This window comes from Brachycentrus maculatus, unplaced genomic scaffold (genome assembly GCF_059751285.1).
Source record: "Brachycentrus maculatus isolate JH-2025_06_01 unplaced genomic scaffold, ASM5975128v1 h1tg001449l, whole genome shotgun sequence".
NCBI classification, from domain to species: Eukaryota; Metazoa; Arthropoda; class Insecta; order Trichoptera; family Brachycentridae; genus Brachycentrus; species Brachycentrus maculatus.
Window position 1 is genome coordinate 9,322 of NW_028282092.1, and position 13,241 is coordinate 22,562.

The following is a 13,241-nucleotide window of genomic DNA, read 5'->3' on the forward strand; positions in this document are numbered from 1 at the left end:
AGAAGAGGCAAATTAATTCCCATCTTATGCTAAAATCCCTCAAAAAAATCGGAACGAAATGATGAAAAACTTCTATTCTTTAGGCGCCGATAACCTATGATTTATGCCATTATATACGAGTTCTTTTTTTTTATTCTCGTTGTTTATAATCAGGTATAAAAGTATTCCATTATATTCCACCCTCAACAGTTCAAACTCACAATTGATGCAGGACTATTTCAAATAAAATTTCGCCAAAAAGCCAAATCAAATGATCGTCAATAAAAAATACGTCATTGAACGACTGTTTTATGAAGGGCAAAACTCGCAGATATATACGATAGGATTCGATAAAACCAAAAGGCATATAACTCGCATTCTCAAGCTTGTAAAAACTAACATATTTAGGACCAACAATACAATTCAGAACCCAAATCCTCGAGCGATAGCTTTTCAAAAGGAACAAAAAGCTATTTCAATGGCATGAGCAGTGGAGCCCAGAAAAACAGTCATCAAAGCGTAAAAACGGAAGTCAACGTTTTGAAAAGAATATTCACGAACGAAAATGGCAAGATTATCATAAATCCTGGGTTCCCGAGTCTCTATGAATACGGGACTGAGGACAATTTTAATTTTATGGTGATGGACTTATATGGGCCAAACTTAGGCCAGCTCTTGAAACTTTGCGGAGGCACTTTCAGTATTAGGACCGTTCTAACTGTTGCGTTACAAATAATTGACCGCATCGAAATCCTCCATGAGAAGAAATATCTATACAACAACTTTATGCCGGAGAACTTTGTGATCGGATTAGATTCACAAAGCTTTCTAATTTACATGTTAGACTTCGGGAACGCTCTCCTTTACAAATCCCAGACGAGTAATGCACATATTCACTATCAAAACCGCAATAATAATTATGACTTGATTTATTTGAGTGTAAACTGCCATCTTAAAATCCAGCCGTCTCGAAGAGATGATATAGAATCATTCATCTATTTCATTATTTACATCCTAAAGGGGAAATTACCTTGGTCCAAAACGGAAGGAAAAACCAAAAAATAAAAAGAAGCCAAAATCTTAGAACTGAAGCAGAAAGTTCCCGTATAATCCTTATTTAAAGGCTTTCCCTCCGAGCTCTGTGATATATTCTATTATATCAAGAGTGTGAGCTTCTATGAAAAGCCAAACTATGATTTAATACGCTAAAAGCTATGGTCTGCTTTGCTTGGAACAAACTATGAGGACTTACAAAAGGGCATTATCACTTACGATTGGAACCATAGAGATCCCATTGACTATGAAATATATCGAGAAGTTCCTGGGATTAAGCTTCAGAAAAAAAAGCTTTAGGCATCAGAGTCAGCATGGGGGGGAAGCGAAGACTCAAGACAATACAAAAACGATAATATTGAGGATAGCGATAAAGATATGAAACAAGATTAAAAAGCATTTCAATAGAGCGACTCTTCATAATCTGAAGAGTTGTCATGATAAATTAGTTATGACCTTCAATTAGTTATGATCTTACAATTACTTGACAGTTTCAGTTTGTATGAACTATTTAAAATAAGTAATTATAAATGAAGAAAATTAAGACAAAAAAAATAATGATTTCAAAAAACTTGCAAAAGAAAATTCCCCATAGCACACTTCAAATAAAATACTCGGAGTATTCCAAACTGTATCGGAAATTCATGATTGAAGAGTACTCTGGGGTGGATTCGATGATAAAGAAAATAATTAGACGACCTTTTTGCGAGTACTATTACCTGCACTTTCCGCTAGAGGGATTGCTAAGAGGGGTCGTCAAAAAGATGATGCTCAATGAGTTCGAGATGATGGTCTATGGCTATTTTCTGGAGCAGATCGAAGTGTGGTCTGTGAGCACTGACATTTATTTAAATCTGGCGGAAATATTTCCAGATATAATCCATGTAAATGAGCCGACTTCCGTTGAAGAGCTGAAGTCTATTTCGATGTTTCTTTACTTCAGCTCATACAGTGTGAAATAGTTTCTGTGCTCGAATATCCAGATTTACAAAAAATAAATGCAGAAGATATTTCCAGAGTTTTAAAGACTGCATACTCACTGGGTCAATAATCAGCCGACTGTTAACCTTGCCCTCAACCCCCGTAATCTCAATTAATTTTTAAAGAAGGTAAATTCATCGCAATCGCCAATCGACTACAACACTTGCGTCGACAAGATATTACAGATTTCACCATGTTACGATCTGAGTGCAAAAGAAGAGAAGAAGAAACTGCCTTAATTCGGGTACATGGACAACAGCATGATGAACTTGCGCAATAACAACAGCATCATGCAAACCCCCCGCAATAAAGAAATACATCTTGGCATTATGTACATGAAAGAGGAAGATTAGGATGAAGTTGCGGAAATCGAGGATATACCAGGGCTCGACATCATGGACTTCAAGTACGACGGTGACGATATCTGAGTGGTATCTCTGATGCATTTAACAAATTTCGTTATTATTTTTTTCTTCATAGTGCGCTCTATTCATTGCTTTTAAGTTATGAGCAATATGACATCATTGCCTCAATCAGCATGAGGTGTATGTACAAGATAAGTTAAGATAAGAATCGATAAAGATGCGAAACTCAACAATTAGTTGGACAATCTATTCTCGACTACTTTAAGTACAAGTTTCAGAATTATCAGAATTTATAGTAAACTATCATATGCCAAAATTGGTCGATCAGATGGTGTCAACTCTTTTCAAGCTTCCCCGCTCAAACGAGCTCCAGACTGAACTAAATAGATTAGAATTAAATGTCAGTCATATCTGTCCACTTCTGGACGCTGTTTTATTACTGTTGAATTTCAGTGATCTAAATGGAGTATTTTGGAATAGAGGGTGTCTTTCTTTTAGTAATGAGCTTGCATCTCTTTAAATCATCTAAATAGAGTCTGTAACTGTTGTTTGATTTGACTATGGGAATGTACTATCTCTTGCCCATCGGAGCTATCTGTCCTTCTGCGATATATTATAAGTGAAGCTTGCATTTACCGAGTATAATATAATATAGTATAAAAGAATTCAACAGTAACAGCGGATTCTTACGATTTCTGATAGGATTAATTATATCGGCTTTGGTGTTATATTAAATGAGTGAAGAATGATCATGTGCTATCATCACTCTCGATGCCTTCCACACGAAACTTCTCATAGAGTTTCTTGACTTTATTGCTTAGCTTGCTCATTTCATGTAAAAGCATTTCTATCTTATAGACTAAGGAATCGACTTTCTGCAAGAATTCATTCCTTAGCATTATCAAATCCTCTACGATCCACTCATTCCTTTCCGTCAGAATGGCTAATGATTCGGCAGCTACCTTCGAGTTCAAGTAATCGTATATGAAGATTGTGCGAGTGCCCAGCTATATCTAAACTATGCATACAAAATTACTTTATTCTTGGCTTTGCGAAGTGAAGAATTGAGGACTTTTATTATTTGAAGGTTGTCCTCTTTGGAAAGAATGACGGACAGTACTTTCTTGTTGTAGTGCGTTGTATGCAGCACCTCTAAAATGGCTAAAGTCTTGAAGATCAATGTTTATTTATCATGCCTCTCCAGTATGATGTTGCATAGTTTCTGCACGATCCCATTGTCAATGCACATGAGCCCGATGGTCTAAATCTTGGTCAAAAAGTAGAGAGAGCTCAGAGTTATGCCCATATATTCTTCCTCGCCTCTTTCATTGAGCACTTTGTTCACAATCATAGCAATGATAGCCCCATTCAAGAATTTTTCAATAAATTTCTCCTTGCTGAGGAGAAGCAACACCTTCAAAGCTGCAATCGACACTCCATAATCGGCTACCAAACTATCATTGATTAATTTGTTGATGAGTGACTATCTACCACACTTGAGAACATCGACCACTCTCTTTTGTTCGCATTCGAATAAGATCAAGGATAGCAGCAACTGCAGCTCTTAGTTTACACTTGTGCATATCTTGTAAGTTTCGATCAAATTGGAGATCAAAGTGTCAGTGGAAAACTTGTTTAAGCATTATGGATTTCTCTTATATATAGCATGAGTGATTTTAGAAATTGTCAATCGAAGAGGAGACTCTAGTTGCTCAGAGACCCCGTACAATTACACCACGATTGGCAGTACTTTGTTATCAAATTCCGGGGTTTCATAGAAAATAGATGCTAATTTTTATAAGATCTTCAAGCATCTGCTAAATCGAGGCTCATTTAATCGTTTCTGCTTCACAATTTATAGAAGTTTGTCGAGCTCCATTTTAGTGTATTTACCGATGTTTTCAGTTTCCATTTCAGCCAAAAATAGCACGTAAAGCCTACCTGTTTTTTTCAGGACTTCGTAGGTGGTTTCTTATTGGCTTTTCCTGAGCTGCTTGCCCAAGATCGAGACAGCCCTAATTTTATCTAATCCTTGAACGAAGCCAGTCACACTTTTGGCCGCCAATATCTCTAATGAATCGAGCGCAAGCTCAATGAGAACTTCGTCATCATCTTAGTGGAGGAGCTCGATTAATTTTTTGTACTCCATTAACGATTTCTGCAATTTTATGTAGTCCTCGCCCTCTAACAGGCTCTTGACGAGTGTGAGCACGAAGATAATGAAAGTGTTGTCGGCTGTGAGATTATTGAAAATCACGCTATTCACATCATACGACATCATGAAGGAGATCATTTAGTTCTGCTTCGCAATCATGATGATCACATTGTAAGCATGCTCAATAAGCTCGTCGAGTTTGTTTCCAGTGTTATGCTTAACCATATCGAACAAGTACTTCAAACCGTTGACGGAAAGCATTTCGTTTGTCATTTCATGGGACCATCGGTAATTGTTCTTCTCCAGCTGGTTCAATATCTTCAGAGCAGACTAATTGAGAAGATGATGCTTGGCCTATTACTCCCCCTGGATGATTGGACGGAGACCGCGGACAATCGTAGAAGTGAGTTTGTTTAAGTAGAAAGAGCTATTAGTGAGAATGCCATGCTGGACGTAATGGCCGAGCAATATGATTGCCCTTTCCTGAATCTCGATATTTTTGGATGTCAAGAAACAGTCGTGCAAGACTGTAATCACGTAATTAATGGAGCCAAGCGAGTCACCTCGGATTTACTCCTTATCCAAGATCTACTCATAACTTAATTCATACCAGATTGAGCAGTATCTTTTTGTTAGCCCAGTTCTTGATTTTATTCCACTCGAACAGCCAATTCGAAAAATTGTTAATCAGTAGCAGTTTGGTGCCAATGTTGGTTTGCTGAGGGTTATCTTCGCTTGAGCTCTCTATTTTTCTCTTTTATTTGTCCCCGATGTTCAATGTGTTTATCTCTATATTATATTCAGGGCATACTTTCTTTGTAGTCCTCAAACACCTTGATGGCCTCCCCTTTTTTATGGATATCTCTTTACTTTTCTCCCACTAGGAAAAGCAGTGACCGGTTTTGCTAAACGAGCTTCATGTTCTCTATTTTCATGCGGTCGAATTCAGATTTGGTCACAGAAGAGATTGCCTGAATTTACTCTTTGAGCTTGGTGACCTCCTAGATGAACTGCCTTTTATTGATGGCCACCTGATTGTTCGCCATTTCAGTTTCCCTGACTGATTATTACAACTTTTTTTCGGTATTCCCCAGGTTGGATTGCAGATGGCTGACAGTGGCGGCCAATCTCTTGTTGTCGTTTATAACTTAGCTGAGCTTGTCGTTGGTATATTTGTCGCGACCTACGATTTCTGTTTCGAAAGAGTTGATCTTCTTGTTGTGCTAATTGAGCTGGACGAGCAGTTCTCTCTAAAATACCGCCTTCTCCCTTAGAAGTATTCGCAGCTTATTCACAGAGGGGTGCTCGAGTATGATTAAATCTGTGTTTTTGACTTACTTCTTATCCAGGTACAGCTAGATCGTGTCGAGTATCTTTTCGTAGTGTATTATTTTGTTCGCCAATTGCAGGATCTATGAGTTCTTCCGCAGTATGAGCTTATTCGAAATTTCAAACTGCTACAGATAAAACTTTAGCCTATCATTCTTCCGCATCCGAGTCACTTCCTCGTCATCGGAATCATTTTCATCTACTTTTTGATATTTCAATCTTTCTATTTGGATGTTCTTCCGAGTCATCCGAATCTGCGCTTCTTGCAGTTCCATTGTCAGCGAAATTATCTTTTTGGATAAGGACTTATCATTATTGGGATCTGCCTCCGCTGATTTGATAAGGATCTGTAGTTGCTTTTCGACACTGAGTAGCTCCTCATTTTTGGAGTCGATGATAAATTCATACTGCTTTTTTTGGTCAATTATTCGATTTTAGAGATACGTAATTTTCTATTGAGTTTACTTAATTGCGGTCTTTTCGTACTATAATTTATTAGTGATGTACATATTTTTGGTCGTTGGGGCCCATTAGCAAGTTCCGCAAATTCGATATTTACGATTATAATGACGCGTTTTTATGCAGCAGATCTTAGTTTTTATTTTTCTCGGTTTCTAAAGCGAACTACAATCCAAGAATAAGTTTCTGGATGTCCTTCATTGGCTATCCATCGTAGTTGGAGGGCAGACTGTTCATTTCTATGCTGTTCGTCTCCTTCCTGAGTGAGGATATCGCCCTTTTGCGTTTATTAGTAGCCTCCAAAGTCAGCAGCTTATTGGACTGCCGAGCAGCCGAAGATTTTCGATAGGGCTACTTAGAGTCGATCTTTATAGTTATGTAGGTTCTACTTGTTCGATAAGATCATTAATTTCAGTTTGATATTTGCTCAGAAGCTCGTCCTTGCGCTCCAATGATTGCTCTATGCTGGATGACAAATGATGTTACATGTGAGACTTATTGAGCCCTTCTTAGGTCCGGTTGCTCTTCCTGGGCACTTGCTGATTGATTCGATGAGACCGCATCCCTTATGAAACTATATATGTTTTATATTTATTAATAGCTGTGCTTATTTAATATGCATCGATTGCTAGATAATATACATACAATTAATTCTTCTCTTTAGATAAAGTACATCCATAAATTATCCAAACTTGAACAGTTACACAGATGACAATTCATGTAGCCTTCCAGTTTTATTTTCACGGATTATGGTATCAGCTTATTGATCTTCCGAATCTGAATAATCTTTGCATTAATAAATAGCTCGATAATGTTTCCGAAATGTGTGAAAAATAAATGGATATAAATTGATGGTGTCCTGGCTGGCTGTCTTTCAGTATCAGTAATGGACCTTTCTTTTTATCTTTTGCTGGCTTGTTGCTCTATCTTTTGAATAGAGCAAGGCTTACTCCTTAACTTCATCGGTAATAGATTTTTATGAGTAAGCTTTTTCTGACTTCTCATTTGGTGAACTCGGAGACTTGAGCCCGTGCGAGGACTAAAGCTTATCAGGCTTATCTTAAATCATCTATATCCATTCGCTGGGCAGCAGCTATGGACAGTAGTAGCCTGGCTCAGGCAGGAGCAGGTGCTTGATTTTGGTGAGCTTCAAAGAATTAGTCACGACTGATTCTCCGACGTAGAGGCCGACACTGATGAAAAGACCCCACGATAAATAGGGGAACACTTTGGGCCCTGAGAACATTTTGAAGTAATCTTTCTTGATGACTTTGCTGCTCTTGAAGTCCTCCAATTCCAATTCAAGCTCTCCCATGAGCTCTCCGGCCTTGAAGAGAGATATCTTCACCACTTTTTCCAGCTTGATAAAGTTGATGATATCGTCCCTCGAAACTGAGAAGTAGTAGAACATCTTCATCCGGTCGATCATCACCTTCAGCATTTCCTCGAACTACTCGCATTTCGATAAATCGATCTCGTAGCGGATAGTCTCACCGAGGAACTGGTACTCCAGGCTAAACTGCTCGCCGCTATCCTTAAAAATAGGAGGGATGTCTCGTATGCCATGGATAAAGAACATGAATCGGCATCGGTTTATTGTCCGAGACGCCGAATCCTCCAGGCCGATAATTATCTGCTGATCTTGAGGCAAGCCCCAATTTGCAGGCATCTCAGTGTCATATTTTATCTTTTGAAACCGACTACCGAACTGCGGAGGCTGCCCTTTGAAGGTGGGCACGGCAGTAATAGACATCGAATTCCTATCATCTTCTTTCAAAGTAACTCCAGTTATCTTGGCCATTTTCTCAGCAAGAGCGATGAGCTTGCCAACTTAGATATATAATCTATAACAGCTATCACAGACCTTATGTTCGACGTATAAATTGACTGAGCTGATGTGCTGTTTATAGCAGCGTTAGAGCCATGGAAAGGATTTGCCGATTTTAATCAGATGCTGGTCGCATTGGAGTATCATCATCAGCGTCAGTTTATGGGTCATCAAATGCTCCCCTATGATTTTTTCGCAGTACTTGCATTTCTTGCACTTTGTGTATGCCATTATGCCCTTCTTGGCTGTCTAGCCTTCCTCGGAGTAGTCGTCGTCGTGGTTGACGATCTTTTTGGTATCGACTTTTTTGGGCTCGCCCTCGATGATGAAGGCCTTGACATTGACAAACCACCAATTGCCCCCCTCGTCCTTAATGAAATCACAGACGAACTATTTGAACTTTACTTTTAAGTTTCGGCCGATGAACTCCACGATATTCCTCACATACTTCACGGTTTCTTCCGTGAATTTTGCACTGATGCTTTTAGTGGCCTTGAAGGCATGGGGCACTTTTGTGTTCACGATCATCTTGTTTATCTCGGGGACCTTCGACTTCGATCCGTATTCGTAGGAGGAGTTGAGTACCCAAGATTCGTGGGTGTTGTTGGAGCGCCAGCAAGTGCGAACGATTGATGGCCGCGAGCTATATGACTTTATGAACCTTTGCAACACAGAAACTTCGCTGCGGTGGCCCAAAATCATTGATAGTACTATTTTAAGCTCAGAGGCTGTTACAACCTTAATTTAATTGCCCGAGGGGCCGGAGTATCCGTACGATGGCTGCAGATAAGAGCAATCATTACTTTTTTCAAAACAGCAACCAGTTACTTCTCGAGGGCTCCCTCAGCCAACTTGGCAGTAATCTGGAAGTAAGGTATGTTGTCAATTCGAGCAACTTCTCCCTTCGCGTTGGTATAGAACCACATGATCGGGTTGTCAGAGTCATTGAAGACTATGGTATCAGGAATGTTGAGGACTAAATTATGGCGGTGTTATTTTTCGCATGGCTTATATGCGAGCAGTTTATAGAAATACAGAAAGGGTAGCAACGTTTCGGCACTATATTTATACTTTTTTGGTTGCGTGGACTCGGGATCATCCATATAGGATATTTTGTAGAGGTGAGTGCGATGCTTCTTCAGCATTTATTCCTCGTTCTTTTCATCTTACTACGATATTGATGCATTGCGTACTCTATCCATGATGGCACTCAATGAGATAGGTTTATATTTTATTGATAACCTTATTATTACTTGCTATTCGCAAATATCACTCAACGAATTAACTGCGCAAATGGCTGGTTTTCATTATAAAATAAATTGGCTACTACAGCACTCGCAATGATAAATTTGAGAAGCGATCTTTGCAGGGAAGTGAATAATTTGCCCGTACCGAGTGTGCCAATAGGGTGGCTGGATATGAGGAATGAATTAAAATGATGTTTTAAATATGCTAATCATAATCTGTCTTGTTTTTCCACTCTTTTTCTCCTTTTGTCCAAATTCTTTTGTCTTCGGGCGTCTTGCTGAGCTTCGACCTTTTCGGTTTCGATCTTCTTTGATTTTTATTTAAAGATTGCTTCAATGAGGACAGTCTTGTTTTTGAACTGGTTACCCTTTGATGCAAGATAGAATTTATGGTAAATTGTCCTATCGATCTTTTTGGCAGCTCTGTACTTTTTCAACAATCTTCTGAGCACTCTTTGCCTCCTGACCCACAAAATTTTAGTTGGCATGCGGCTTTCGCGTGTGCCTCTCCTTTTACCAGCACCAGTATGCCTGCCAAGCCTCTTGGCTTCAAGATGTCTTCTTGCCCTTGCTCGGGAATGGACAACTTGTTTTCTTTTCATGATTAGCCCATCCTTGATGAGTTTACGGACGAAGACTCGACTGTTAGCTTGCCCAATTTGTTCAACTTCACTGGGGTCCATCCAGACTCTCTTCTTGCCGCATTTGAGGACTGCAGAGGCGAGTCTCTTTTGACTTTTGAGGTTGACCATATTTTAATATTGAATGATTATAAATATTTGATTATTTTTATCATTTCCCGAATCCACAAATAATACTATATCCCGTTGCGTCCAGCCGTCCTAAATTGCAGCCATTCGATTGCTCCTTTTCCAGGAATTATTACCCAATTTGGCATCAAATCAGCTCAGCTTCAGATAGGTCATATTTAATCCATCCCATATTCTGAGGTCATTTGACAATATGATTCAGTGTGATACTCCTAATTCAGACTGCAATAATCGCATCCCTCGATACTGTATTTGCATCTGCTCGTTTAAGAGTGCCATAGGATCGCTTTAATGGAATACCACAGATGCGAATGATTGAAGCAAGCAAATTTAAGTATCACTGATATCACAGGCATTCCTATATATCATACACATTGCAGGATCGCACAATTGTTCGATTGAAGATCTGCAATATAAAAGAAACAATATCTAATCTTCATGATACTATTTATTATGATGCTGAATAATATAGAGCTCATGTATAATATTTAAGAGTAATCAAGCAGAGCATTACATTCACATATTCCATGGACGACCTATTCGGTAATGATGAACCCAAGAAAAAACCAAAGTTAACAAATGAAAACTCAACACACCACCCCAAAAAAGAGTATGCCAAAAAGTAATAGCAGAATACCATGCCAAGTGACTCAGTGACTACAGTGAAGGCCACGAGGAAGGACCGCAACAAGTAGAAAAAATAAAAATAAAGCCAGAAAAAATTGGAGGAGCAAGTCCGTCTCAAGGCCAAGGTTTAGGGATTAGAACTGCCTTTGATCATTAAACTCCATCATACTCTCATTTTTTCATAGGAGACTTAAAAGAATTTATATGAATTCATCGAGTTTATGTACCCCCAGAATGATGAGTGCTCAGAGTCCCAAGAAAAAACCAGGCCAACCCAGAAAAAGCGGCAGTTTAATAAGCAAATGGGGTCATTCGAAAGCGAAGATGATGAAGGCAGCATTGAGTACAAATTGAAACTCATTAACCCGTCGGATGATCGGATTGACCATCTAGCCAGTCAGATGAAATTCAGAATTAAGGAGGGGCTTGGAGAATGCATCTATCGAATAGGAGTGGAGGATGATGGCCGGGCAATTGGTCTTGATAAATAATAAATGTACGAATCTCTTAAAACAATCTGCATTCTAGCGAATAAAGTTCAAGCGGATGTCACGGCATTTCGGATAATTTAGGGCCTCAAGGGAAATATTGTTGAGCTTATGATTCGCAAGAATCAAAAGCAAGGCATCAATTTGGAGATCAGGCTGCTACTGCTAGGATAATCGGGGTCCGGTAAAAGCACATTATTGGGAGTCATAAAGAGTGGGTAGAAGGACGATGGTAAAGGCTATTCTAGGACGAAAGTGTTCACCCATCGAGACTAGTTCATGTCAGGAATCACGCAATCGAAGAGCCACCACGTCATCGCATTCGACTCAAAGGGCAAGCTGTTCAATCATCAGGCAATGACGTCGATATAATCATGGCTCGACAACTCAAGCAAAGTTTTGTCATTCATCGATGTGGCAGGCCATAAGTAAAAGCAAGTAGTTTCAAGCATGTGCTCATTCTTCCCAGAGTACGCGCTATGGATCGTATCCGGCTAAAACATCAGCATATCGAAGAACTCCCTTGAGCTTGCCAGGATATTCAACTTGCCTTTGATTGTGGTAATCTCTCACCTAGATAAGTTAGACAAAATGAAGGAGATGGAAGCAGTCTTGCGCGTTAAGAAAATCCTGAAGTTTCTGTACCCGGACAAAACGCCTTCAGTCGTGCGTGAAATGGAGCATGCTGTCTTATTTTCAGTAATTCGATATTAAATTATAGAGGATAACATCGACAGAAGCAGTCATCCCTATATTCCTGTTATCTAGCGTCACTGGCGAAAATATCGAGTTGCTCACCAATTTTTTCAATTTGCTTACATCAGTCAGCGAACTCAAAAACAACTAGGATTTGCACTCCGAATTCTTGATCTCCTACAAATATCTGATCGAAAACAAAATAGTGCTCGCCGGTACAGTCATTAAAGGGACCATCAAGCAAAGACAGATCCTGCATCTCGGGCCCGACTTGAAAGGCAGTTTCAGAGCAGTCGAAGTGCTTTCGATTGAATGCATGCGAGTGCCCGTCAAAATAGCCAAATGCGGGCAAATTTGCACGATAGGCATTCGGCCCATCAGCTATGCAAAGTAGTGGCTCTAGAAATAGCCAGATGCCATCAGAAGAGGGATGGTGTTGATCTAGTCCAAGAATAATCCCAAAGCAACCTACTAGTTCGGGGCAATGTTCAAGCTCTACAGCAATGATAGCAATGAGATAAAGATTACTTCGAAGTGCCAGCCGGTGATAAACACCAGAACAACCCGACAGATCTGTGACATTATCGTATTCAAGAAAGAGGATGAGGAGGAGGAGATAAAAATATCATAATTGAAAGTACTCAAGAAGAAAAAATCAAAGTCCATCGACCTATTTCAAAAGAGCAAGCACAATTCCCTGCACCAGAATCTCAGCCACTCGGTCATTAAGAACAGTCTAGGGGGAGTCAAGAACTAGGAGAAGAGCAATATCCGCAGCAGACATAAAATATCCGTTGATCTCATTGATTGCAAAGGCAAGAATGGAGTCAAGATATAAGAATATACCGAAGGGGATGGATTGCTCCCCATTAAGGAGCTCGAGTAAGAATCAAAGGAGCCAAGCTCAGCTGTTTCGAAGCTGGCAAAAAAGAAGAAATAGCGAGACATTGACATAAAGTTTTCATCGGACGAGCCAACATACCTGCGCTTGCGGTTCAAGTACTGCCCCGAGTATCTGGAGAAGGGCCAAAAATTGGTAATAAACGAGCTCAAACTGATAGGAAAGGTAACTGAGCTCTTCTACTGATAACGAGTGCATATACTGAATTATATGTATTTACCTATTATGATACTCCATGCAGGAGGCAGATACATTTCATCACATTAAGCTTATATTTATTGGCTATTGGGGTTGGGGTTGGGGTTGGGGTTGGGGTTGGGGTTGGGGTTGGGGTTGGGGTTGGGGTTGGGGTTGGGGTTGGGA

At 39.7% G+C, this 13,241-nt stretch overlaps 1 protein-coding gene and 1 pseudogene across 1 annotated transcript; one reads left to right on the forward strand and one right to left on the reverse strand.

The window, feature by feature from the left end:
* The first annotated feature begins 462 nt into the window (after nucleotides 1–462).
* LOC148298990 (casein kinase I pseudogene) lies at nucleotides 463–1,044 on the forward strand (annotated as a pseudogene).
* Nucleotides 1,045–9,605: 8,561 nt separating this feature from the next.
* Nucleotides 9,606–10,148, reverse strand: LOC148298991 (large ribosomal subunit protein eL19-like). The gene is given in 1 exon segment (XM_088276469.1): nucleotides 9,606–10,148. A coding segment is annotated over 1 exon segment (543 nt).
* Between the last annotated feature and the right edge of the window lie 3,093 nt (nucleotides 10,149–13,241).